The 27,698-nt window shown below is 50.3% G+C and overlaps 1 protein-coding gene across 1 annotated transcript; it reads right to left on the bottom strand.

The window, feature by feature from the left end:
- Positions 1 to 223: 223 nt before the first annotated feature.
- SMG9 (SMG9, nonsense mediated mRNA decay factor) lies at positions 224 to 25,114 on the bottom strand. Its single transcript, XM_025367935.1, has 14 exons — positions 24,729 to 25,114; positions 20,648 to 20,803; positions 18,015 to 18,089; positions 17,671 to 17,935; positions 17,480 to 17,577; positions 14,851 to 14,963; positions 9,875 to 9,986; positions 7,886 to 7,981; positions 7,361 to 7,446; positions 3,834 to 3,940; positions 2,690 to 2,797; positions 2,383 to 2,511; positions 1,919 to 2,063; positions 224 to 749 (listed from the first exon to the last, which is right to left on the bottom strand). Exons 2-14 carry the CDS (start codon positions 20,795 to 20,797, stop codon positions 671 to 673), a joined length of 1,563 nt encoding a protein of 520 aa, XP_025223720.1. The 5' UTR covers positions 20,798 to 20,803; positions 24,729 to 25,114; the 3' UTR covers positions 224 to 670.
- Between the last annotated feature and the right edge of the window lie 2,584 nt (positions 25,115 to 27,698).

Below are 27,698 nucleotides of genomic sequence, written 5' to 3'. Positions count from 1 at the left end.
AAACAGAATAACCCCTTCTAGGGACTTCCTTCTTAGCGGAGACTGGTCTCCATCTGTTCCCCACAACTCTATGACCCACAGTGAATGTGGCCCTGAGGGAAGCTTGTTCATACTCCAATGGGTAGTCAGGGGATGATCTGTGCACAAGGGCTGGGCGTCCAATTTGTCCTGCTTCCCAGAGCTGCATGTTGGGTAGAGGAGTAAATGGAATACAAGAACAGGCTTGCATGACTGTCTTTATTTGAACCACCAGATCTGCTCCAATAAAGAGCTCTCCAGACCCTGCCTCACCTTACAGGGAAGGGCTTAGAGTCAGGGAAGAGGGACCTGTTGCTCCTGTCCCTGAAAAAGGAAGTCAAGATGGAGCCAGGGCTTCCTGGTGCCCATTCAGACTCCTCCCACTGCTTGTCCCTGTGGAGGACGTAGGATGGACAGCCCCATCTCAGGCTGGGGTGGGGGGGAATCGCTCACAGTCACCCCCTGAACAGCCCCCAACTGAGGGTGGGGGACCTGGCCCTGGACACCTCATGTCTCTGGGCCAGGAAGCCACGATCCCTCATCCATCAGGCCTGTTGCTGCTCTCCACCCCGGTGGGGGACGGATGTTTGTGCTCCCTCGCCGTCCACTGGGGACCCAGGAGGTCCCCTGCGTGACATTCCTCTCCTTGGCCTCAGGCCAGCAGGCGGCTGTACTCTGCCAAAGCAGAGGACTTTTTCACCCCATCCCAGATCCGGGCAGCATAGTGGAACCTGTGAGAGGAGGTCAACAGTCGGGGCTGCCTGGCCGGGGCTCCCCGAGCCCAGCACAACCCTGGACAGGTGGGGAAACTGAGACCCCTTTTCTGACCTGAGATGTGACTCTGAACCTCTTGGAGCCCAATCTCCTCAACAGGGATACAGGGAGGATCCTGACAGTGATGGGAGGTGGCCCCACTTTTCTTAGCTCACCCAGGTTAAGCGAAGCTGAAGGTTCCAGGGCTTGGACTAAGACCTCAAGTCTCCACCACCTAAACTTCTCCCACCGCTGGCTTTGTGGGTAAGGGTTCAGTTTCCACCTCCCTCCAGAGTCTTACGACATGGAAAACGCCTAACAGCAGCTGCACAACCCACAATCTTCCCCCTCTCCCCTCTGGGTCCTGGTTTAGACACACGGCAGGAGCAGAGCTGGGATGCAAAGCTCTGCCCCATCTCTGCCCTACAAGCCCTGAGGGGCTTCCTGCTGCTTTGTCTGCACTCCTGACCCCTTCCAGGCACAGCCAACTGCAGATGTGGGAGCCAAGGTAGAGAGGCTGCACCCAGTCAAGCTATTTAGCTTTCCAATTTTTCTCTTTGAAGTAAGATGAGGGAGACCTGGACTCATATGCTGAGGGCTCTGGACAAAGAAGTCATGTAAAGTAGGGGCCACAGAGGTAGGGCAGGGCCAAGCGAAAGCAGGGAGAGAAAGCCACAGGCAGGAACCAAGGCAAATGCAGAAGTGTGGACAATGAGACCCTAATGGCTTTCTGGTTCCCATCTCCTGAAGGGCCCTGTTTTCTGTGATCAGGTCCCTAGAATAAATCTTCCTTAAGCTAAATCCGGTCACTGGTCCTACTCCCAGCAATCAAATGACTCCTAGCCACAGATGTGTGGCCTTACTACGTAACACTTTTCTCTGAGCCTAAATTTCCCCACCAGGAAAACTGGTGACAAGGACCTACATGATGCTGGCTGATGAGGAGGATTCAAAGTCACACGAAACAGCACGTTGCTGCGTGGGTGAGATGCTTACAAGACAGTAGCAATCATCACTGTTCCAGAAAAGGAACCTGAGATCTGGAGAGGAGGGGCTTCATGAGGTCATGCCGATCTAAGAGATGCCCCCTTCTCTCTACACCAGGGTGAGGTGCCTCAAACTGACCCCCTCTGCAAAGAGCACTTACCAGTTCTTCTCGGTGAGGATTGTGTGTGACAGCTGTGGTCGGGCCATGGACATCACTTGGCTCCGGAGCTTGCTTACCAAGGACTGGAAACTGGGGTGGCCGCGATACCCAGGCAGCAGGGAGAAGAGTGGGCTGGAACTAGGCCCTGGAAAGTTGGGGCAGGGAGGGTAAGAGGGATAGACTGCCAGGGTCTTTCTCCCAGGTAACAGCATCCTGGGCTTCAACAAGCACCTGAGAGTTGAGCCCCGGCCGAGCTCTTCCTATACTTTCATGACTCTGAAACACACTCCTCATAAAGGGTCCATGCACCCCGGGAACGAACCAGGGTCTTCTCTCAGACCAGGTAGGCTCCACACTGCTCCCAAACCAGGGCAACCCATGTTGCCTCCTAGACCAGGGGGTGCTGGGTCTCTCGCCGATTAGCACAGGACTTCTCTCCATGAACCCATTGAGGGTAACTGTACCTGCTCTTGGTGGGTTTTCACTCTCTGCTTCACTGTCCATGAAGGGTACCAGGAATAAGTTGACCTCAGAGTCCAGGAAGTCAGGTGGAAGCCCCGGGAAGACATTGCATTGTAACATGGACAGAGTCCCTGGAGGAGAAAATGCTTCAGCCTTCAGGTACCATGTTGTGGGTTTTGGGGGGTGGGAATCGTTGACAGTCAAGGCAGGATCAGGAGGCTAGTCTGGGGGTAGAGACTGACCCACGGGGCTGGATCAGGAAATCAGGAGGCTGTTGACTAGCTTGGGGGGTGATCTGGGAACCCTCACCCTTGTAACGCAGGTGGGAGTGGGCCATGAGCTGGTCGATCATCAGATGCATCTGCCGCAGCTTCCGAGGACAGAAGTCCTCTCGGCGAGCTTTGTTCTGCAAGAAGACTGAGGGTGGGAAGAGACGGGCCCTGTGAGGCAGACAAGGCTTGGCTTCATGGACTCCCCTTTCTCACCCCAAAGACCTGCTATTACCCCTGAGTTCAGATCACTGTGTAAATATTTATGTAACTTCACTTCACTTCAGCACCAGGCTCTGGTTAGGGCAATGCTGGGGACCCAGAGGTGAGTCAGATCTGGTTTCTGCCCCTAGTCTCTTTGAGGCCCTAGCAAGGGATCATAAAATGAGCTGGGTCTTTGCAGAACAGTGGAGCGGAGAAAGCATGAAACAGGCAAAGGAACGACATGTGCAAAGGCTGGAGGAGGGAGAACAGGTGGATGGGGTCACTCAGATGAACCCAATCTAATATTCATTTCCTGAGCTGGGAGATTCCACGGACCCAGATATAGGCAGACCTGGGGCCTGTCCCATTTCCATCACAGAGCCAGATACAGGCTCAGGGGGTCATGCCCTCAACTGTCAGGGTGGACCAGGGCAGTGGGAACTTGGGAGGAAGGAGCAGCTAATCCTTTTTGACTTCACTCCTCACAACTCTCTTTTTTTTTTTTTTTTTGAGGCGGAGTCTCGCTCTGTTGCCCCCAGGCTGGAGTGCAGTGGCGCGATCTCTGCAAGCTCCGCCTCCCGGGTTTGCAGTGGCTCCCGGGTTGCAGTGGCTCACTGCAAGCTCCGCCTCCCGGGTTTACGCCATTCTCCTGCCTCAGCCTCCCGAGTAGCTGGGACTACAGGCGCCGCCACTACGCCCGGCTAATTTTTTTTTGTATTTTTAGTAGAGACGGGGTTTCACTGTGTTAGCCAGGATGGTCTCGATCTCCTGACCTCGTGATCCGCCCGTCTCGGCCTCCCAAAGTGCTGGGATTACAGGCTTGAGCCACCGCGCCCGGCCCACTCCTCACAACTCTCAAAAGTGCTCCACCCAGAACTCCACTCCTTCCCTGTCTCTCCCCACCTCTCCAGCATGCTCCTGACCTTCAGCCCCTCATTTTTCCTCCTGCCCACCCCTCCAGCCCCCAGAAAGCCTCTCACCCAGGTGGGGGTAGTACTCGGTGCCTTCATCGGAGCCTGATGAGCTGCTGGACTCGTGGCTGGGGGATGGGGTGGAGGGCTTCACCATCTCTGCTGTCTGCAGGAACCTTGGAGTTTGGGGTAAGTGGCTGTTGCTCTTGCACTTGCACCCCAGGTCCCACAGCCTGGGACAGGGGCTTCCTTTGAGATTCTGATGAAAGCTACAGCCATGCTCAGAAAAATACCATAAACACACTATGTTTCTCACAATTTCAGAGAATTCAGAGATAATCCTCTTGGATACCAATCCATGGACTCACATCAACTGTATAAATTCTTTGAGTTTACCCTATTTTTTTTTTTTAAAGATCATTTTTTAGAGCAGTTTTAGGTTCACAGCAAAACTGAGCAGAAAGCAGGTAGAATTCCCACACACCCCCTGCACATGCACAGCCTCCCTGACTATCAACATCTCCAACCTGAATGGTTCATTTGTCAAGACTCACAAAGCTGCATTGACACATCATTATCACCCAAAATCCCTGTTTACATCAGGGATCACTCTTGGTGCTGTACATTCTACAGGTTTGGACAAATGTATAAGGGTGTGTGTCTGCCATTATAGCATCACAAAGAGTAGTTTCACTGCCCTAAAAATCCTCTGTACTCTCCCTATTCATCCCTCCCTCCCTCCAACCCCTAATCTTTTCACTGTCTCCATAGTTCTGCCTTATCCAGACTGTCTGTATAGCTGGAATTACAAGTATACAGCGTTTTCAGATTGGTTTCACTTAGTCTGCATCTAATGATCCTCTATGTCTTTTCATAGTTAGACAGCTCATTTCTTTTTAGTGCTGAACAGTATTCCATTGTCTAGATGTGCCACTGATTATTTATCCATTCAATTTACTGAAAGACATCTTGGTTGTTTCCAAGTTTTGGCAATTATGGATACAGCTGCTATAAATATCTGTGTGGCTGGGCATGGTGGCTCACACCTGTCATCTCAGCACTTTGGGGGGCTGAGGCGGGCAGACCACCTGAAGTCAGGAGTTCGAGACCAGCCTGGCCAACATCATGAAACCGTGTCTCTACTAAAAATACAAAAATTAGAGCCGGGCGCGGTGGCTCAAGCCTGTAATCCCAGCACTTTGGGAGGCCGAGGCGGGTGGATCACGAAGTCAGGAGATCGAGACCATCCTGGCTAACATGGTGAAACCCCGTCTCTACTAAAAATACAAAAAAAAAAAAACTAGCCGGGCGTGGTGGCGGGCGCCTGTAGTCCCAGCTACTCGGAGGCTGAGGCAGGAGAATGGCGTGAACCTGAGAGGCGGAGCTTGCAGTGAGCCGAGATCGCGCCACTGCACTCCAGCCTGGGTGACACAGCGCGAGACTCTGTCTCAAAAAAAAAAAAAAAAAAAAATTAGCCAGGCATGGTGACACACACCTGTAGTCCCAGCTACTTGGGAGGCTGAGGCAGAAGTGCTTGAACCTGGGAGGCAGAGGGTGCAGTGAGCCAAGATTGTGCCACTGTACTCCAGCCTGGGTGACAGAGCGAGACTCCATCTCAAAAAAAAAAAAAAAAAAATGTGTGTAGGTTTTTGAGTGGATATAAATTTTCAGTTTGTTATTTTAAAATAATTGTTTCAAACAGGTAAGAGTACACAAACCTGTTTTCTAAGGTAAAGGATATTGGGATCTGCTAAAATACAGGGACATTCTCCTCACACACAAACACATCTACAATCTCAAGGGGCTCCCCTACTCTGAGAAGCCCACCTGTAGACAAGAGCTTAAAAACAAGGCTCTGCCATGTGCCAGCCTGAGCCAATACCCCCGCCAGAACGTAAACTCCCCAAGGAGTTTTATCTCTTTTATCTGTTTTGCTCACACCTGTGTCCCTAGTGCCCAGAACAGTGCCTGGCACACCTAGATGTGAATGAATCCCAGATGGTGGTAGGAATGGGGGTTTCAGAATGAAATCACAGCTTAACCGCATTAGATCTGGTCAGAACAACCAACTCCCCAGCAGGCCTTTTTTGCTGTTGGCCAGACTCTCAGCTCATCCCCGTCACCAGGGTTACTAATACGAACACTAAGTTCTCTTTATCAACCACTTACTATGTAACAAGGACTACGCTGAATGCTTTAAATTCCTTAACTCACTGAATCTGCACAACGTAATTCTGCTGATGAGGAACTGAGGAGGGAAGAGACACATGCCCAGTAAGAGCTAGGATTCGAAGGCACTGCCTAGCTCTGAAGGAATCTGCTTCCTAATTTCATCTCTCCCCTCCCTACAAGCTCCTGTCTCTTCCTTCTGCCTGGTCCCTGTGCCCAAAGTTGCTCCCCACAACACCTCCCAGTGGTCTCCTGGGGCCTGAAGCCAGGAAGAGCCTTTGTGGCCACAGGTTCTGAGCCAGTCTCTTCTGGGGGCATTTCTGGAACCTGTGGTTGCTTCAGTCAGGACTCCTGCCAGGTCCTGCCTCCCTTTCTTTTCCTGCCTGCCTGAATACCAACAGGATGGCACACAAACCTGAAGGACATGAACAGCAAAACTCCATAGACCAGACAAGCCAGCTCCTCATGCTACTTATTCAGCAAATTTGTAGTAAATATCCACTGTGTGCCAGGCACTGTGTGAGGTGCTGGGGACCTTGCCCTCCTGGGGCTTACATTTGAATGGGGAACAAAGATCACGAGGAAAGCTATAGTATCCTATTAAGGAGAGGTAAATGCAATGAAGGAAAACACAGAAGGCAGGGAGAGTAACAGGGGATGCTGTGTTAGATGGTCAGGGAAGGCCTGAAGTTGACTCGAATGGCACGAGGGAGAGTCTGAGATCTGCGGTAAGGGTATTTCCCACTGAGGGAGGCGGAGTGCAGAGGTCCTGGGCTGTAGGAAGAACAGCCACAAGGCTCTGTGGCTTTAATAAAGGGAGTGAGGCCGGGCGCGGTGGCTCACACCTGTAATCCCAGCACTTTGGGAGGCCGAGGCGGGCAGATTACCTGAGGTCAGGAGTTCAAAACCAGCCTAGCCAACTAGGCTAGGCCGCAAAAATTAGCTGGGCATGGTGGTGGGTGCCTGTAATCCCAGCTACTCGGGAGGCTGAGGCAGGAGAATAGCTTGAACCCAGGAGACAGACGTTGCAGTGAGCCGAGATCGTGCCACTGCACTCTAGTCTGGGTGATAGAGCGAGACTCCGTCTCAATAAATAAATAAATAAATACACAAACAAATGAATAAATAAATAAAAATAAAGGGAGTGAGGGGAGGCAGTGAGAGAAGTCAGCAAGGTGACCCGAGGGCGCAGGACTTTGTAAGCCATACACAGGCAGACTTTGGATTTATTCTGGTAGATATGTAAAGTCACTGGAGGGGTATGTGTGTGCGCACAGTGCTTTGAGGTTAGATGGTGGTGATTTGTTCCAACTTAAATTTTAAAAGGGTCCCTCTGGCTGCTGTCCCTTGAGGCAGTGGCTCAGTCTCTGGGCCTTTGTCTCCTGCCTCGTTCCTCCTCTCCATCCCCCAACCCCTCAGCTCCTCACCTGTAGAGACTGAGGTCTGTGAACCAGTCCTGGACGACAATCACCACGTGGCAGACCGTGAAAAGGAAGGCAGCAATCTGGAGTGACTGAGGGTGGGCAGGAAGGAAGGGAGGTGAGGACCTCTTTTGCCTGGACTAATCAGGAGTCCCTGATCCCAGGACTCAGCTCAGGAGGCAGCAGGGCAAGGAGCCTTCAAGCAGCTACTGTGTGCCCAGCACTGTGATGGCACTTCTCTCACAGGCCATCCCTAACTCAGGAAGGGTGGGAATTATCACCCCCATTTTACACAGGCAGATGCTGAGGCTTCAAAGGGGTTGGGGTGGGAAATGACTTGCCTGAGGGGCAGAGCCAGGAGTTGAGCCGGTTCTGACTCTCAGTGCAGTCCTCTTCCTACAGCCCTTGGGGCAGCCAGGGCTCTTATGAAGCAGAAACTAAGTGGACCACCCATACCCAGCTCTTCAGATCCTAGGAGGATGGGGGTGGGGATGTAAAACCTCAGTCCTGGGCCTGGCTTGGCTCCCTCACCTGCATCTCAACGTAAGTGTGGGGAAGGTTGTACTCTGGAGGCAGTTTGCGGTCATTATTGATGAGATGGTCTAGGATAGAAGGGCTCAGGATGGGCTGCAGCAAGGAAGAGAACAGAACGTCAGGGAAAGGGCTGCTCACAGACACCCAAGTTTCACATGCTCAAGGCAAATACATCGCCTATCTCAGGACAAAACAAGGTCAGAAACAAAGGCAGGCAATTTCTAATTAGAACAGTAAGGAGAAGCTAAAGAAAAATAACTCAAAGCTGATACACTTTTCCAACTCCTTTACAAATCACTGCTGCTCTCAAGCGCCTCATGCCCAAAAAGAAATCGCTTTCTGCTAATGAATTTTTAATGTTTACTCAAATGAGTCATGTCCCTTCAAGACTCATTTTGTTGTCAGTTGTTTCAGACCCTTTCAAAACTTTGCTAAGATACTTACTTAGGTGAAAAAAAAAAATGATTAGAGTGAAAACTGGTGAGAATTTAAAAAACTGCATCAGTATCTACAAGAATCAGTGGTGAGCTCACCAGACTTTTTTTTTTCTTAAAGGAACATTCAATCAAAAAACTTTAAGAGCTAAATTAAATTGGCCTGATAGTCTACTGGCTTCTTGCTGCAGTGAAATTCTTTTAGAAAAGGGCTTTCACAACTGCTCGCTTTCTCGAACACCAAACACTGAGACGTGCTCTATTCTGTCTTGTTTTGTTAACTTCTGTCCTCCTCTTCACAGGTCTCTGACTCAGACCACAGCTGGTCTGGTTTGTCTCCAGGTCTCTGTAGCCCCTGCACACAAGGCTCACATCACATTTGTAGATTTTCCACTCTGTGTCATCAATGCCACAGTGATCGGAACTCTGTTCCACCAACTATGAGTGCCAACTAAGGGCCAGGCCCTGTGCCCCAGCTCTCAGCCCCAGAGCCAGGGCTCTGCCCTGAAGAGCTTCAGGCAGGTAGGGACTGGGAATAGACATGGTGGCAAATCACATGCTGTGGTGGGAGGTGCATATGGGCAACAGTGGAAGGGGAGGGCTTCTGAGAGGAGGCCACACCCCAGTGGAATCTTGAGGAAGAAGAAGGCATCAGCCAGGCAAAAACGCAAGGTGAGAGACTATTGTACTGATAATGGTATTAATCACTAACAGTGTTTAGCACCTAACTCCTCTTGGGTGCTGTCATTGGGACTTTACTTGCATCAATGCACTGAAACCTCACAAACCTCCTATGAGGTAGGCAATATTGTTTTTCTCACTTAAGAGAACTGAGGAATGAAAATAAATAGCTTGACAAGGTCACACAATTCGCTGGTAGTTTCAGGTAAAAACAAGATATGCAAAGTTCAGAGAAGAGAGAGATCAGTGTGTGCGTGCTTGCGGTTTGGGGGCTCCTCCAGAGGCGAGGATAGGCAGTCTGAGGGAGTCACGCCATACCTTCTGAATGCCAGCTTAAGGAATCTGGACTTTGCCTGAGAACAAGGGAGAAGCCGAGGAAAACTGCCAGGTAAACGCATGACCAGTCAGTTCTAACAACAGTGACGAGCCTGAGCACTAATCTTGTGCCAGGTCCCGGCCAAGCCCTTTGCCTGGACTATTCCACTGAATCCTTGAAACTCCTAAGAGGCTGAGTACAGTTATCATCCCTACTTATAAAGAGCTGTGGTTTAAGGGAGTTTAAAACTTAAAATCACCCAGCTGGTAAGAATTAACAGGCAGGATGAGAACATATATTCTCCAGGGCCCACACTTTTCAGCACTATACTAGAAGATCCTTTATGCTACTGTGTAGAAGGTGAATGAGATGGGGGTAAAACTGACAACAGACTAAGAGCCAAGAAAAGACACAACTTGCCCCAGGGCACCCAGCATGTCCATGGCTTGACTGGAAGCACACGGAATCCACGCAGGGTTCTGGCTTAATCACATTCCAGGAAGAGGCTCAATGCAGGATGTGGCAGGGTGGGGCAAAGGCAGGCGGGGCTGGCACCTGGGTGTCCAGGAAAACAATCCGTTCTTGGGTAATAAAGAAGTCGATGCCACTGGTCTGGTTGCCCCCTCGTTCCTTCATTTCAGCGCTCTGGGCCCGGAAAACATAAGCCCTGTGGAGAGGAGCAGGCAGGGGTGCGTGAGCGCTCTGGTGCTCAGCCTTGGAGGCATCCGAAGTGTGACCCTGCAAGCTGGGCATGTGAGCCGAGGTATCCAGCCTGTTCCCTAAGCTTCCCATCTGCGGCCATGTCAGGGCGTGGGAGGCAGGGGCGGTGCACGTTTTGAAGCACACTTCACTCCTACCCATAATGAGATCCATTAGTTCAATTGATGAAGCCAGTACACTGAGGTGTTGAAGGGCAGAGACTCTGCCAGTCTGCCAGGATTCAGATCCCAGCTCTGCCTCTTCCTGGCTGTGTGGCTTTAGATACATTCCTTAACCTTTTTCCATCAGTTTCCTTATCTGTAAAATGGGGATAACCACATGATCAAAACTCTGTGTATTACTGTGAGGTCGGTATATGTAAAGCCCTTAGAATGGTGCCTGATATATAGTGATACATACTTTTAGCTGTTAATTACCAAACAAACCTGCTAGATCCCAGGCACTGGAGAGAGAGCATTGAGTGCCCTCCACTCCCACAGTGAGGAAGTTTTGGTCTTGTTCCCAGCATCTTCCCCTGTCAGATGAGTCTCCCTCACTTCTACGTGTGCTGGGTGCTGGGAATATGAGGGCAAAGAAGGAAGAGCTGGGGCCAGGCGCGGTGGCTCACGCCTGTAATCCGAACACTTTGGGAGGCCAAGGCGGGTGGATCACGAGGTCAGGAGATCGAGACCATCCTGGCTAACATGGTGAAACCCCGTCTCTATTAAAATACAAAAAACTAGCCAGGCGAGGTGGCGGGCGCCTGTAGTTCCAGCTACTCGGGAGGCTGAGGCAGGAGAATGGCGTGAACCCGGGAGGTGGAGCTTGCAGTGAGCTGAGATTGCGCCACTGCATTCCAGCCTGGACGACAGAGCAAGACTCCGTCTCAAAAAAAAAAAAAAAAAAAAAAAAAAAACAGAAGGCAGAGGCAGAGCTGGGACTTGCCCTAAACCACTAAGTTCAACTTGGTGACTCTGTCACTTGGGCAAAGTGATTTTACCTTTTGAAATCTGTAAAATCAGGGTAACAGTACCTACCTCTCAAAGGGTAATTTCTATCTCCCCCCAAGATATATAATCTGTTGTCTGACACAGAGCAGGCATTCTTCCACTTTACAAACACTATACGGAAAATCTCTTATTTGCCAGATACCAGAATATAGCAGTGAACAAAAAAGACTAAGTTGGCTTCTGTGGAGCTTCTGGTCTACTTTACAAATTACCAGAAATCAGTAACTGTGGGTGTTAGAAAGAGGAGGCGTGCAGTGCTCCAAGTGCAGATCATTTAGTTGCTGGAGCCAGGAAGGGCTGCCCTGGAGAGGGAAATGACAATGCTGAGGCTGAGAGAGAAAGAGGGAGTTAATTGGCGTTGGGTGGGGGATGGACGCAGAAGGTAGGTGGTTTGTTGTACCAGGACTCAAAGACCAGCATGGCAAAAGCAGAAAGATGGTGTGTGTGGGAGGGGAGGGAACAAGAGGCTACAGACCCTTGTGGGGCGTGGTAAGGCTTTGGCCTATGAGCCTAGAGAAGGTGCTGGAGAGATCTAAGTAGAGCAGTGACAGGATCCGATTGTGGTTTGAAAGGTCCCCCTTGCTGCTATGTGGCGAGGACCGGAGGGTGGAAAAAGTGGAGATAGGCTTACAAGGCCCAGTGCCGCGGTGCCTCCTTCTGCCTCTCTGGCCTTATCTCCTACCCCTTCCCTTCCAAGGCTGCCATGCTCTTCTGCACATACTCTGGGCAAGCTCCCACTTCAGAGGCATTGACTGTGCCAGTCCCTCTCATTGGAATGTTCCTCCAAGCACGCTTTTTCTCAAACGTTCCCCTTAGGAAGGCCTTCCCTCACCATCCTATTTAAACCTATAAACTAGTCTGGGAAACACAGCAAGACCTCATCTCTACAAAAAAATAAAAAAAATTATTAACGGCGTGGTGGCTCACATCTGTAATCCCAGGGCTTTGGGAGGCCAAGGCGGGAGGATCACTTGAGGTCAGGAGTTCGAGACCAGCCTGGCCAACATGGTGAAACTCTGTCTCTATTAAAAACACAAAAATTAGCCAGATGCAGTAGTGCACACCTGTAATCCCAGCTACTCGGGAGGCTGAGGCAGAACTGCTTGAATCTGGGAGATGGAGGTTTCAGTGAGCCAAGACTGAGCCACTGCACTCCAGCCTGGGTGACAGAGCAACACTTGTCTCAAAAATAAAAAATAAATAAATTAGCCAGGCATGGTGGTACACAAATGTAGTCCCAGCTACTCAGAAGGCTGAGGTGAAAGGATAACGTGAGCCCAGTCTGGGCAACACAGTGAGATCCTGTCTCTACAAAAAATTGAAAAATTAGTTGGGCATGGTGGTGCATACCTGTGGTCCCAGCTACTCATATGGTCAAGGTGGGAGGATGGCTTGGGCCCAGGTGTTGGAGGCTGCAGTGAAGCCATGATCACGCCACTACACTCTAGCCTGGGTGACAGAGCAAGACCCTCATCTCTTAAAGAATAGTAATAATTTTTAAAACCTGTAACCTAGGCCCAACATCACCTCCCTATAACCCTTTCCCATTTTGTTATATTCTAATGTGCCAAATAGTGTGTTTATTTTGTTTACTATCTCCCCTATTAAAACATAAGCCCCATGAGGGCAGATTTTTTCCAGTTTTGTATACCGTTGTATCCCCAGCACCTAGAACAGTGCCTGGCACATAGTAAGCAATTAATACAGTACTTGTCAAACTGAATTAAATCACGAAGAGCAGATAGAAAACTCTTGGCATCCTCCATGTAAGATATTAATGGCTTGGACTAAGGAGGTGGGAGTGAAGGAGGGAAAAAACACATGAATTAGAAAAAGAATTAGGAGGAAGGCCAGGCGCAGTCGCTCACACCTGTAATCCCAACACTTTGGGAGGCCGAGGTGGGCAGATCACCTGTCAGGAGTTCGAGACCAGCCTGGTAAACATGGCAAAACCCCATCTCTACTAAGAACATAAAAATTAGCCGGGCATGGTAGTCGCAGCTACTCAGGAGGCTGAGGCACATGAATCAGTTGAACCCAGGAGATGGAGATTGTGTTAAGACGAAATTGTGCCACTGCGCTCCACCCTGGGCGACAGAGCGAGACTGTCTCCAAAAAAAAAAAAAAAAAAAAAAAAAGAGAGAGAGAAGTAGGAGGCCAAACCTAGACCTGATGAAAAGAGTTGATACTAAAGTCTACCACACCACAGGCTGACGTGGCTCAAAAAGACAAGCCGGGCGACAGGATTCTCTCTACCTCAGGAATCTGAACTGAGAGCCACGGGGAAAATCTGCTAGTTGGGGTGAAAAGCTGAAATGGAAAGAATGTTATCTAAGATCTGGAGCTGTTCCAGAGTGGAGCCAAACTGAGTCATGAGTGAGCAGAGAACAGCAAGGAGAGAGGCAGAGGAACCTCACAGCTCCAGCTCTATGGGATGCATATTCGCACAACAGTGGTCTTCACCTTTTCTAGACCTCCATCAGCCCACTCTGAGATCTGGTGCAAACTAGGGACCTTTTCCCTAGAAGAAAAGCCTGACTGCAAATGTGTGTAAAATTCTGCATATGGCTAGCGGTGGTGGCTCACACCTGTAATCCCAGCACTTTGAGAGGACAAAGCGAGAGGATTGCTTGAGTCCAAGAGTTTGAGACCAGTCTGGGCAACACAGGAAGATGCCATCTCTACCAAAAAAGTTAAAAACTAGCTGGTGTGGGGGCATGCCTCTGTAGTCTCAGCTACTTGGGAGGCTGAAGTGGGAAGATCACTTGAGCCTGGGAGGTAGAGGATGCAGTTAGCTATGATCATGCCATTGCACTTGAGCCTGGGTGAAAGAACAGGACCCTGTCTCAAAAATAAATAAATGAAATTCTGCATATCCTGTTAAGGGGTTAATGGACTCATCGCTCATCCATGGAGGCCAGGGTAGTATCGCCTGCTTTACAAAAAACAGATCCCTGTATTTTTAGGTAACTTCAATGTGTCTGTGTTCTTTACCACCCCAGTGGCTACCATCCATTCTCATTCCCCATTTTGATTCTTCCTTAATGAGATGTTTATCCCCCCCATTCCCAAATTCCTACCTTTTTCCCTTTCCTTCTCTGCCCCCAGTTTTGGGACCTGTTTCTTAAGCTCTCCCCTCCCCAAAACCTGCTCCTGTGCCCTTATGCTTTATCTTCATAATCACATTCCATCCTCACTCAAGAATGTTGTTCAGGCCAGAGAATCCTCATGTCTGATCCTCCCCAGCCTAGAGAAGCAGAGCCATTTTGCCAAGGTGACACAGTAGGACTGAGGCTGGTACAGAAACCACTCTCTGTCTCCAGATCTCTTTCCCCACCCTATTTCTCACATCGTATCAGCTACCATCCTGTGAGTACTTGCTCTGTGCCAGGTATTCATTAACTTTTGCCTTCTTGATCTTACTTTATCCTCCAAAAATCTACCTGGACAGGGGATACTGGAAATGAAGTCACCTGCCCAAGGTCAACCAGTTATGGAGCAGGGCTGAGCCTGAGGTGGGCCCAAATCCAAAACCTTAAAAACTACATCATCCCACTTCCTGTCTACGGCCTGTACCATTTCCTGGGGCCAGGCAAGAAGGGAGGGAGGGCGGGAGGGAGGAAAAGGATTGGATGCCTTGGAGCTACACAGATTTAGTCCAGCCCATTATCATCCTCATCTCATGAAGACACTGAGGCCTAGGGAAGAAAAGCAACTTTCCAAAGTCCTTTGGTAACACCACTTACAACACCAGAGCCTACCTTGCCCCAATCCCCGGTGGGTGCCCACCTCCCTCCTGCACCCTACCTGATAGCCCCTCACCTCTGGTCCTCCTCTGGAGTGTTGGCTGACAACAACGACATCACCATGGACTTGCCTGTCCCCTGGAGCCCCAGGACACCAACCACCAACACATCAGTCTGATCCAACAGGTACTGTGGGAAAATACAGAAATAAGACTCTGACAAGTCTGTCAGTTGCTGGAGCCGGAATCAGAGGGGGGACTCCAGAGACCCTTGTGGCTCCCGCATCTGCCTTATCATATAGGAAGAGAAACGCCTATTGTTGCAACCCCTTCAACTAGGCATAGGGCCTCTGTTCCGTGTCATAGTAGGATTATGTCAAATGTTCTAGACACAAAGAACAGTGTCTGTGAGAACTCTGAAGTGGAAAAGAGCCTAGCACGGTCAAGAAGCTAAAAGGAAGTCAGCGTGGCTGGACACAGCGGGAAAAAGGGAAATCTGATCTTGGAGAAGTGAAAGTGAGTCACAGGAACAGAAGGGCAGGTTGGAGAAGATAGGACTCGGCGACTGAGGGCTACTGGCACAGATTCCTGGGAAACCTGGGAAAGTACATAAAAGGGAGTGGTGTGCAAACAGGAGCCACCCAGGCTCTCGTCTGTGTGTTTTTTTGTTTTGTTTTACATTCATATGCTGTTGTCTGTGGGATTTAAGAGCCCCTCTGGAAATTACTGAGACCAACCCTGGGCCACCAGTTCTGCTGACTTTCACCACCAGGGGGTGTAAGAGACACTACTTAAGGAAAAAGCTACATCCTGAACTGTGGCTGCTGCTCATTAGAATTACCTTAAAATTTTTTTGTTTTTCAAAAGCGAATCCTACAGGCCAGGTGTGGTGGCCCATGCCTATAATCCCAGCACTGTAGGAGGCCAAGGCAGGAGGATTGCTTGAGGCCAGGAGTTCAAGACCAGCCTGGCCAACATGGTGAAACCCCGTCTCTACCAAAAATACAAAAACTGGCTGGGTGCAGTGGCTCACACCTGTAATCCCAGCACTTTGGGAGGCCAAGGCAGGCAGATCACCTGAGGTTGTGAGTTCGAGACCAGCCTGACCAATATGGAGAAACCCCATCTCTACTAAAAATACAAAATTAGTTGGGTGTGGTGGTACATGCCTGTAATCCCAGCTACTCAGGAGGCTGAGGCAGGAGAATTGCTTGAACCCGGGAGGCAGAGGTTGCGGTGAGCTGAGATCGTGCCACTGCACTGCAGCCTGGGCAACAAGAGTGAAGTTCCGTCTCAAAAAAACAAAAAAAAATACAACTATCTGTATGTGGTGTTGCACACTTGTGGTCCCAGCTATCTGGGAGGCTGAGGCTGGAGAACTGCTTGAACCTGGGAGGTGGAGGTTGCAGTGAGCCGAGATGGTGCCACTGCACTCCTGCCTAGGCAACAGAGCGAGACTGTCTCCTAAATAAATAAAGCAAACCCTGGGCCCAATCAGAATTTAATGTGCTTTAACACATTAAAGCTGAATATCTAGGGATGCCCTGTTCAATCAGTAGGCACTGATCATACATGGCTGTTTAAATAAGATTAAACAACATTAAAAATTATTTGGTTGTACTAGCCACATTTCAAGTGCTCTAAAGCCATATCTGGGGATAGTGGCTACGATACCGGACAGATAGTTCAAATATATATGATCTTCATCACTGCAGAAAGTTTTCCTTAATAGCGCTGAAGGGTAGGGCTTGGCTCTTTGTTTTTTGAAAGCTCCCCAGTTAATTCCAATGTGAGAGTGGACATAGAAGTGGCAGGGGCAAGGCAATAAATGGACTTGAGCTAATAAGTCCAGGCTGCTGGGTAGGAGAAGTGACACCTCTGGGAGAATCTGAGCAGGTGTGTGACAGGTCTAGGGGAGAAAAAGCAAAAGAGGGGATACAAAGTCTGGGAGACTGGAGGTACGTATGATGATCTAGGAATGTGAGATCTGAACTTGAGCAGGGGGTGCTGGGATGGATGGGGGGGCACTTCGGGGGAGTGACATTCAAAACGGTTAACACTGAGACAGCGTGGGTTTCTTGTTCTTTTTTTTTTTGACACAGGGTCTCACCCTTGTTGTCAAGGTTGAAGTGCAATTTCATGATCACAGCTCATTGCAGCCTTGACCTCCTAGACTCAAGTGATCCTCTTACCTCAGCCTCCTGAGTGGCCTGGATGCCTGCCACCATGCCTGGCTAATTTTTATATTTTTGGTAGAAATGGAGTATTCCTATGTTGCCCAGGCTGGTCTTGAACTCCTAGGCTCAGGCGATTCTCCCACCTTGGCCTCCCAAAGTGCTGGGATTACAGGCATGAGCCACAGCAAGGGTTTCAACCACATAAGAAGGGTACTGGGGCAGGGTCGAAGAGACTCCCCTGCTGTGGATGGCACAGGAGATCCCAGGGGTCCTGGGGTGGTAGGGACAGTACCTCTTTACCAATCAGTACCAAAGCAGTTCGGTATTTTACCAACTAGCAAGCACAGCTAAGCTAGCTGAAATTCAGCTCTGATGAGGTGAGAATGTTCTGATTCCACCCCGTCGCAATGCTGTGAGTTGCCTGAAAGCTCTCCAGTCTGGTGTTGCCTACCAAGAGGTGGAGGAAGGGGTGGAGGATCAGAGGATGCAGGACGTGTGGAAGCTCAGGCAAGCAGGGGCCCGTCAGTACCTCAATGGCACTATCACACCAATTCATCTGGTCATCTACCAACTTGATGCTGTGCTTCATGCGCTCTGGGGGCAGCAGTTTGGCCTGGCCCACGACAGCTGGAGATTGGAGAAAGCAGGAGATAGAGAATGCAGTGAGGGTCTGTGAGGAGATGCCAGTTCCCAACCCAGTCCTGCCCGGCCCCAACTCACGGTCCATGGCTGCTGGGGCGGCAGTCCCCATGCCCCGGTTCTGGATCTGGTACACAGGCTGTGTGGGTCTCTGCCCCTCCTTTTCCCCCTTGGGTGGCGCAGGGGCTGCAGGGGGTGGTGGGGCGGTGCCCTCAGGGGTAGAGGCACCTGTCACGGCCACAGGCCCCTTCCCCTCCTCCCGTGGCTTCATGAGGACGATGGGCTTCTCCAGAGGGGCTGGAGCAGGCGGGGCAGCAGGGGCTGTTGGAGGTGGTGGCTGCTTTGACTACAGAGGTAAAAAAGTTTCCATCAATGGGGGCAATCCCTTCCTTAATGGCTCCCCTCCTCCCTCCTTCTCTGCTCACCCGCTCTGCTGGAGGTTTTGAGAGGATGATGGGGGTTTTCTGCATGACGGAAGTGCTTGTCTCTTCGCTGGCATCCTGTGGTGAGGGAGGGCAGTTACTCAGGAATGGCTCACTGGCTCTCCTGGACATTTCAGATCTTTATGTGCCATGAACTATTCTAAATGCTGAAATACATTAACTACCTTGATCCTACCAACAGCCCTGTGAGATAGATACTATTATTACCCCCACTTTACAGATGAAGAAAATGAAGCCCAGAAAGGTTAAGCAGATTGCCCAAAGTCACAAAGCCCAGGCAGCCTGGCTGCAGAACCAAATCCTCAAGCATTCTGCTCAGCTGCCTCTGCAAGACAACAAGCCCAGGTGGGAAGGAACTAGGAGCTAGACAGGTCTGGGTGCAAACCTGGTCCCGCCTCGTGTTGGATGTGTGAACTTGAATAAGGAGCCAGCCTCACCACCTTCACTTATGCCTCATTTTCCCATCTGTGAGTGGGTACGGGAATTCCTTCCTCACAGGATTATGATGAGGATGAAAGGAGACAGAACTCCTCAAGCGCCTAGCGTGGCACCTGACACATGGCAGGTGCTCATATGTGAGAGCTGCTGGTGGCACTTGCTATCCTGATCACCTCTGCCCTCAGCCCCGCTCCTGCTCTAGCAAAGCTGGCAGGCTGATCCCACGCCTTGACCTCTTCGTGCCTCCCCGACTCACCCTCAGTCTGCTGAAGAGGGGAGAAATCTGAGTCTCAGTCCCGTTCTTTCTCTGGTTCCTTGAGGAACCTCAGGACAGTCTTGACCCCTCACTGCTTCTGTTTCTTCACCAACAGACTGAGGACACTTACTTAAATCCTGCTCACTTCACTGGCTTACGGTGAAGAACAAACAAAAAGATGATGTGAAAGTGCTTTAAAAAGATGTTTCAAGGGAAAAACTACAGGAGGAGAGGCTGTGGACTTCCAGGAGGCTAGGAAGGGGGAGATTATATAGGCTGAGTATCCCTTATCTGAGATGCCTGGGACCAGAAGTGCTCTGGATTTGGGATTTTTTGAACTTTGGAATATTTGCATATTTACTGGTTGAGCACCCCAAATCCATCTGCTGCAAGGCTCCAATAAACATTTCCCTTAAATGTCATGTTGGTGCTCAAAACGTTTTGAATTTTGGAGCACTTCAGATATTCACTCTGTACCTGGAATGAGCACTGTGAGGGTGGAGAGAAGACACACAGATATACCCAGGTGGCGGAGTGTAAAGCACTGGTGCCTGACTAGCACAGACGAAGCAGGGGAGAGGCGAGGGAGGCATTCAGGATGAGGCCCAATGGGCTGTCACTGATATGGGAGAAAAAAATGGGAAGAGGAAAAATGGCAGAAAGATGCTGAGGTCAGCAGGGGACACAGAGGATGAGAAGCCCATGGGTGTGACAGGAGGCTGCCAGGGCTCAGTAGCATATTTAGAGACAAAGATGAGATTTAGGAGTTGCTTGTTCAGGGGTTAAACCTGAAGGTGTGGCGGGATAACATTCCCCAGGAGGGCATTATGTGGAAGGAAGAGAGACGACGCGTTCTCATTTACGCTGTGGCCCAAGAGAAGGAGCAAGTAAGAGCCCAGCTCACTGTGAATAAACTATTCTTCATGTTTGTACAGTTTTATAGCTCAGAAGCTGGCCTCAATTGTTACCTACTTCCACCCTACCAGACATGTCTGAGGTGGACAGGGCCCTAGAGAAAAAAGCCCAGGGGGCAGGTTCGGGCAGTGAGTCACCTAAGTACAGGAGGGGAGTGAGGCAGGGTCTGGGCACAAGCCGATCCCTCCTGATTCCCAGCCCAGGGCGCTCTCTACAGCACGCAGAGTGATGCCATATGTGAGACTAAGCTGGACCTGGATCTAAGTCCTGGACCCAAAGTTTATTGACTCTCATTATGGAAAAGTCCCTTCACCTCTGGGGCTCATTTTCCTCATTAGTGAAAATCAGATCTATTATAGAATCTACTTCATGGGGTAGCTGTAAGGGTTCAGGAAGACCCAAAGGATGTAAAGGACTTTGCACAGTGCAAGCACAGTATAGGCTGCTCAGTAAAAAGAAACAGAAACAGTTGTTGTTATTATGACATGACTCTTTAAAACAAGCTATGAAACCTCTCAGCTCAAACTCTCCAATGCCAATTTCACCCAGTGAAATATAAAGTTCTTTCCAAGGCCTACTAGGTCCTACCTGATCTGGCCCCAATTAACTGATTTCATCTCCTCTCTCCCTCCTTCCTCACCCACTGCAGCCATCCTGACCTCCTCTGGCTACTCCTTGAACACGCCAGATATGGGCCACCTCAGGTCCTTTGCGCTTGCTGTTCTGTCTAGAATGCTATTCATCTCAGATGTTGGCATGGCTTATTCCCTCATGTCCTTAAAGCCTCTGCTAAAAAGTCACCTCTTCAGAGAGACCTTTTCTGACCATGCTATCTAAAACAGTCTCCTTTATCACTCTCCACCCTCTTTATCCATGAGGGCGGTAGGTTTTCTTTACAGATATATCCCTGGCATCTGGATTAGTGCCTGGCACATGGCAGGTGCTCAATAATCATTTGTGGAACCAAATAGATACATGAATGCTGCTCCTGGGTCCAGACACTCACCCGTCTCTCTCTTTCCCATGGTGCAATATAGTCCCTCTCCCGACCACCAGGCCCAGAGAGATTCTGGGGGCCACCAGAGCCAGGCTCCTTCCACCGTCGCCGCCGCTCTATCCCATAGAGTCCAGGCTGACTGTGTCCAGACTCAGACATGGTCACCTACGGAGGGAATGAGGGGATTTCAAGATGAAAGAGTCTCTTCCTACTCTACTTGGCATACCCTAGACTATACGAAGTCCCTTCCTTCCTTTTTTTTTGGAGATGGAGTCTCTCTGTCGCTCAGGTCGGAGTATAGTGGCCTGATCTTGGCTCACTGCAACCTCTGCCTCCCGGGTTCAAGTGATTCTTCTGTCTCAGCCTCCCCAAGTAGCTGGAATTACAGGCACCCACCACCATGCCTGGCTAATTTTTGTATTTTTAGTAGAGATGGGGTTTCACCATGTTGGCCAGGCTGGTCTCGAACTCCTGACCTCAGGTGATGCACCTACCTTGGCCTCCCAAAGTGCTGGGATTACAGACGTGAGCCACTGTGCCCAACCAAGGCTCTTCCTTTCTTCTTTTTTTTTTGAGACGGAGTTTCGCTCTTGTCGCCCAGGCTGGTGTGCAATGGTGTAGTCTCGGCTCACTGAGCCTCCGCCTCACAGATTCAAGCAATTCTCCTGCCTCAGTCTTCTGAGTAGCTGGGATTACAGGTGCCTGCCACCGCACCCGACTAATTTTTTTTGTATTTTTAGTAGAGATGGGGTTTCACCATGTTGGCCAGGCTGGTCTCGAATTCCTGACCTCAGGCAATCCACACATCTCAGCCTCCCAAAGCGATGGAATTACAGGTGTGAACCACCGCGCCTGGCCAAGGCCCTTCCTTTCAACAGAGCTCGGGCCTGTGGTAGCAACTGCAAGCTGGCTCCTAACATGCACTCCTGACTTCTTCCAAAAAAGTAAAACTCTCAGTTCTGAGCTAGGTACATGGATGGCTATCCAGAACAAACTTCTCATCCTTGTTTGCAGTTAGGTGTGGCCATGTGAGTAAGTACTTTCTGGCTATGGTATGACACTAGAAGTGTGGCTTGGCAGCTTCCAGAAACTTCCCTTCACAGACTCCGGCACATGCCTTTTGCCCCTTCCTCCCAGTGACAGGAATGTGGGTGTGGAGGTTGGAGCTCAAGCAGCTATCCTGGGCTGTAAGGCAACTTAATGGAAGGTACAATAAAACAAGACACAAAGTTGGGGGTTCCACGTTAACCCTGAATTGCCTACTTCAAGAGGCAGCGAAAAACAAATACACACCTATCTCTTACTTGCAGCCAAAACTATTCCCGACTATTAAAATGCTCCAGCATCAATAAACTCACAGGGGCAAGTTCACGTAAAAATAGGATATTCTCCTTAACAAAATGCAGCAAGGCATTTGCTTACAAACCAGCAATGTGATCCTCAGTCCAACAGCTACTCTTGATGATCCATTACTAGTGCATGTCATGGTGGGGCTCCAGCACTCAAGGGCCTGTTTTCACCTGGTACCCCACTACATTTCAGTGTCTGTCTTCCGTTCCTGACGGTCTGCCTTCCCTCCCACTGAATTTCATTTCAAGGTATCCCCCGTGTTTATTCTATTTGACATGTTATTTAATGTCTGGCTATCTATGCAACCCACTCTCCACCATTTTAGTATCTGTTTACAGGTCCTTAGAGAGTTTTCCAGCTGTTCACACATCATCCTAGGGTGGCCTTTGCTACTTAACTGTTTGTAGAACTCAATGGGGCTATCTGCTCAAGCTCAGAGGTCAGGCTGACAAAGTGTGGCCTAGAGGCCAAATCTGGTCTGCCTTCTGTTTTTGTAAGTAGAAAGTTTTATTGGAACATGGCCACATCCGTCAATTTACAAATTGTCTATGGCTGCCTTCTTGATGCAATGGCAAAGCTGAGTAGTTGAGACAGACAATACAGTCTGCAGGGCCTAAAATAATTACTCTCTGGCCTTAACAGAAAGTTTTACTGAATGGCCGAGTATGGTGGTTCACACCTTTGGGAGGCCGACACAGGAGGACTGCTTGAGCCCAGGAGTTCCAGATCAGCTTGGGCAACATAGCAAAATCCTGTCTCTATAAAACATTTTAAAAAGAAAAAAATAGCTGGGCATGGTGGCATGCACCTGTAGTCCCGGCTACCTGGGAAGCTGAGGTGGTGGGATTGCTCGAGCCTGGGAGGTCAAGGCTGCCATGATTGTGCTGCACCACTGCACTCTAGCCTGGGAAACAAAGCAAGACCCTGTCTCAAAAAAAAAAAAAAAAGAAAAGAAAAAAGAAAAAGCAGAACCCTGTCTCAAAAAAAAAAAGTTTGCTGACCCTTGCTTAGCTTGGAAGTATCTGTTAAATCCCTCCATGAATCCTCCCCAGCCCAACCTCATAATGACATAAACAGGTCCCTCGGAGACTCTCCAGAACTGAAGGGTCTGTTTACAAGACAGAGTCATAATTTTGCTAGCCAGACAAGTGGCTTGTCTAGCTCCTCTCTTACTGTGCTACATGACCTCTCCCCCAGCCACAAGCCAGGTTGAAAACTGCTTTCCTAGACAGAGGACAAGGGCCTGTTTACAGATGCTTAGGGAAAATGACTCATTCAATACCGAAATAACTGCTTACAGTCTGTTGGACTGCTTACAGTCTGTTAACTGCTTACAGTCTGATGGAGATTCTCCCCAGCATCTGAAACTCCTCCCTCCCTTGCAATTAAGTGTCTTTACACATTATTCTGAAATCTACCCAGTGCTTAAGTACCTGTCTTCATGTCTCAATTGGGATTCCGCCCGGCCCTGAAGTTTCTGTTTACCCACCTATGAGGATACCCTTTCCTGTGCAAAGTAAGCGCACCATGTGTGTGCTTTTCTTTTCTTTTTTTTTTTTTTCTGAGACAGAGTCTTGCTCTTTTGCCCAGGCTGGAGTGCAGCAGCGCGATCTCAGCTCACTGCAGCCTCTGCCTCCCGGGTTCAGGCAATTCTCCTGCCTTAGCCTCCCAAGTAGCTGGGATTACAGGCGCGTACCACCAGGCCCGGCTAAGTTTTGCATTTTCAGTAGAGACGGAGTTTCGCCATGTTGGCCAGGCTGGTCTCGAACTCCTGGCCTTAAGTGATTCGCCAGCCTCCGCCTCCCAAAGTGATGAGATTCCCCATGAGCCACAGCGCCTGGCCTCCCTGTGCCCTTTATTCCGGGAGCTTCCACAGTATCTGAATGTGGGGAGTTCCTTGGAACTTAAGAGCCCACCTAAGCCAGGTGTGGAGGTTACAGTGAGCCGAGATCGTGCCATCGCACTCCAGCCTGGGCGACAGAGCGAGACTCTGTCTCAAAAAAAAAAAAAAAAAAAGGCCCACCCCACATGCAAGCTGGGGACTTCCAATGCTGTTTCCGGGCTCCTTTGGGGGATTTCCCCCAAACTTAGGAAAGCCGGTTTATTTTTAAGTGTCTACTGATGGACTTCTAGGGTGACTTCCCGAAAACTAACAATCGAATTTACATATTTTTGGTGAGTGTCTCCTCAGTGCTTAGGCATCGCTTCACACACTCCCTTCGGGCATCTCCCAGAACCTCAGTGACTATTCGCAAATATTTGGGGAGACTCTCCCGATTCCTGAGTATGTAAGCCCACTTCGTGGGACACTCCCCACCCCAGAACTGTAGCCGATTTGCACATTTTCCTAAGGACTCCCTAGGATTTAAACTCTCTATGGGGTTCTAGAGGGGGGCCTCCCCGGATTTAGGCATTGATTTACAAAGCTTCCCTCAGGGAACCCAACTCAAGTTCCTTTTTACGCGTTATTGGGGCGGCCTCCCCAGTACTTGACGGGCAGTTTGCAGGCTCCACTTGGATCTCGCAGAGCATTAGTTTCTTATTTACACGTTATTTCCGTCCCCCGCCCCCATTCCTGCCAACCCAGTAACGAAATGACCGGCCCCGGACCCCTACTCAGTGCCGCACCCCCGCCGGACATCCCAGCGACCTTTTAATAGCCAAGGCGAGGGCGGGGCCTGCCGGCGCGCCCCGCCCCCTGCCGGTGCGCGAGCCTCGCGCGGACTCGCGGCTCCCTTACCTAAGGCGGCTGCTGATTGGTTCTCGGGGCGCGGTGTGGGCTCTCCAGTGACTGGAGTCGGGTGGGGGCGGGGAGGCTGACCCCAACCACCCGCCTGTAAATGGCGTCTGGGGGCCAGGAACGTGGGAAAGAGAAAAAGTGGGCAACCCCCACTCCGAAACTGGCCTCGGCGTCCGGGTTGCGGCCCCTAAGGAAAGCTGGCCCGAAGAAGGAAGAGGAGGAGGAGGAGGTAATGCGGGGCCAAGCTGAGCTCAGGTCCCTCAGGCTGCTGGTCCTGCGCATGCGCTGAGGGCTGGACGCTCGAGAACCGAACGCGCGCGCCGGGCGGAGCATGCGTGGATGGAGGCGGTCGACTTCAGCACGCATCGGGTTCCGGAGGGGAAGGCGGGAGGACGCCGCGGCTCTGACTCAATGCGCGTGCGCGCGGTTGGAGCTTGAGGGTGGGGAGATGAGTAGGGAAATAGATACGCCGAGGAGCGGGAGGGGAACCTGGGGTTCGAGTTGTGCCTCTTCAGTGATGTTGGCGGGATGCGGTGGGGTGGGGCGACAGGGAGGAATTTCACTGTTCTGGGCTCAGTGCCAAGAACACATGAATGAATCAGACTTGGCGTGCGTCCTGGAAGACACCCCAGCCTGTGGAGAGACTGCCAGGGCCTCAAATCACTTAGGAAAGGGCGCGGGTCCGGTTGGACCTTGAAGGACAGACAGGCGAGGGCACTCCAGGGGACAGCTAAGCAAAGGCGGTGAAGACCCCGGGGGAGAGGTCCAGACTCGCTTGGATTCAGGGTACCCCAGGGTGGGAGGTGAGGCAGCAGAGTGGGCAGATCAGACCCTGAAGGGTCTCCTGTGTCAGTTTTATCCTTAAGGCCTGGGAGATGCAGAATAGTCCGAGAGAGAACCATGTTTAAAACCCTCGAAGGCTGCGTTGGAGGAGGGAATCCGCTCCAGGTTCGAAAATTTAAACACCCGTGGGCGGAGTCTTGCTCGCGCGGAAGAGGAGCATTGGGCGAGGGGCGCGGCCTGGGAGCGCATGCGCAGTCGGAAGGGCCAGCGGTTCCCCGGTGGGCAGAGTGGGTGAATGGGAAGGTTCTAGCTTCTTATTTGAATTTCTTTATTTTTATTTTATTTGTTTATTTAGAGACGGAGTCTCGCCCTGTCGCCCAGGCTGGAGTGCAGTGGCACGATCTCGGATCACTGCAATCTCCACCTCCCGAAATTCAAGCGATTCTCCTGCCTCAGCCTCCCGAGTAGCTGGGATTACAGGCGCCTGCCACCATGCCTGGCTAATTTTTTTGTATTTTTAGTAGAGACGGGGTTTTGCCATGTTGGCCAGGCTGGTCTCGAACTCCAGACTCCCCGCCTCAGCCTCCCAGAGTGCTAGGGTGACAGGCGTGAGCCAACGTGACTGGCCTAAAAAATGTTTTATAAAATTGTATTTGAACAGGTATTACATGTACATACACAATTCAAGCCTCTCTGGCTGTATACAATAAAAGCAAGTCTCCACCTCTGGTTCCCATTTTCCTTTTCTAAAGCACTGGTTCCCGGTTTCTTTCTGGAGCTGCTGTTACATTAAAGCATTGGAGTTAAGAGCATGTGTTGAGTTCATATAAATAGCGGCTGACCTTGACCAAATGACTTAATGCTCTCTACTTCTACGTCCCTGTTTGTGAATTGGGTGTGGTATAACCTTACAGCATTGCCGCCAGCATTAAATGGGTGAGAGTGCGTAGAACAGTGCCTGTTGCCTAATAGCACTGTGTGTTGTCACTGTGTTTTATTTTGTGATCTACCATGATGATAGTTGTAGATTCTGAGCAGCCATCTCCCCTCCAGGCCTCATCCCTACTGTCATTGTCCCAGTACCAGTACCAGGTGGAGCCACCTCTCCAGGCTGCCACAGGTAGAAACACCAGTCACCCAGACTGACTTGAGTCCACTGTTGATGGATTCTGGGGAGAGATTCTGGGTGTTTGACAAAGATACACATGACAGGCCATCTCTGTATTATGTCTATCGGTGTCCAATTTTACTTCTTTGGCTCAAGCCATATCTGAATTTCTCAACCCCAGATCACCCACGATTGCCAGTTTCACATCAGGACAACCCTCAAAGGTAGAATTTTCTTAAAAGAGAGAAAGAAGAGGCCTGGCATTGACCTTGGACCCACTGTGTGCCAGGTTGTTTGTTCTCTGCTTTATATACATCACTATAATCTTCTCCCCTAATTTGTTTAACAGATATTGACCTGTGCAGTGACTCATGCTTGTAATCCCAGCACTTTGGGAGGCCAATGCAGGCAGATCACCTGAGGTCAGGAGTTCAAGACCAGCCTGGCCAACATAGCGAAACTCCATCTCTACTAAAAATACAAAAATTAGCCAGGCGTGGTGGCATGCACCTGTAATGCCAGCTGCTTGGGAGGCTAAGGCACGAGAATCACTTGAACCCGGGAGGTGGAGGTTGCAGCGAGCTGAGATCGCACCACCACACTCTAGCCTGGGTGACAGAGTGAGACTCCATCTCAAAAAAAAAAAGAAAACAGATGTAGACAAATGAGCCTGGAAAAGAGAAGGGCCTTACCAAAGTCCCCATAGCCAGGAAGCAGCAGGCCTGGATTCAAACCCAAGCCTGTCTCACTCTAGAGCAAGCCTACACTTTTTCCCTGGCACCAGGGAGCCAGCCTGGTGATGAGTCAGCAGTACAGTCAGGCACCCAGTGAGCTGCCTTTTGTATTAGTGGCATGGTGTGCTGTTCTGGAGATATATCATACTTTAACACTTTCTCTATTGATGAGCATTTAGACTGTTGCTAAACTTCTGCTCTTACAAACATTTACTGCAGGGGTTTGTGTGTATGTTTTTATTTTCTAATTTTTTCTTTTTCAGACATGGTCTTACTGTCTCGCCCAGGCTGGAGTCCTGTGATACAGTTGTGGCTCACTGCAGCCTCAACCTCCTGGACTTAAGC

Source organism: Theropithecus gelada, chromosome 19 (genome assembly GCF_003255815.1).
Source record: "Theropithecus gelada isolate Dixy chromosome 19, Tgel_1.0, whole genome shotgun sequence".
Classification (NCBI taxonomy): domain Eukaryota; kingdom Metazoa; phylum Chordata; class Mammalia; order Primates; family Cercopithecidae; genus Theropithecus; species Theropithecus gelada.
This window is presented reverse-complemented; position numbering and strand designations above follow the sequence as displayed.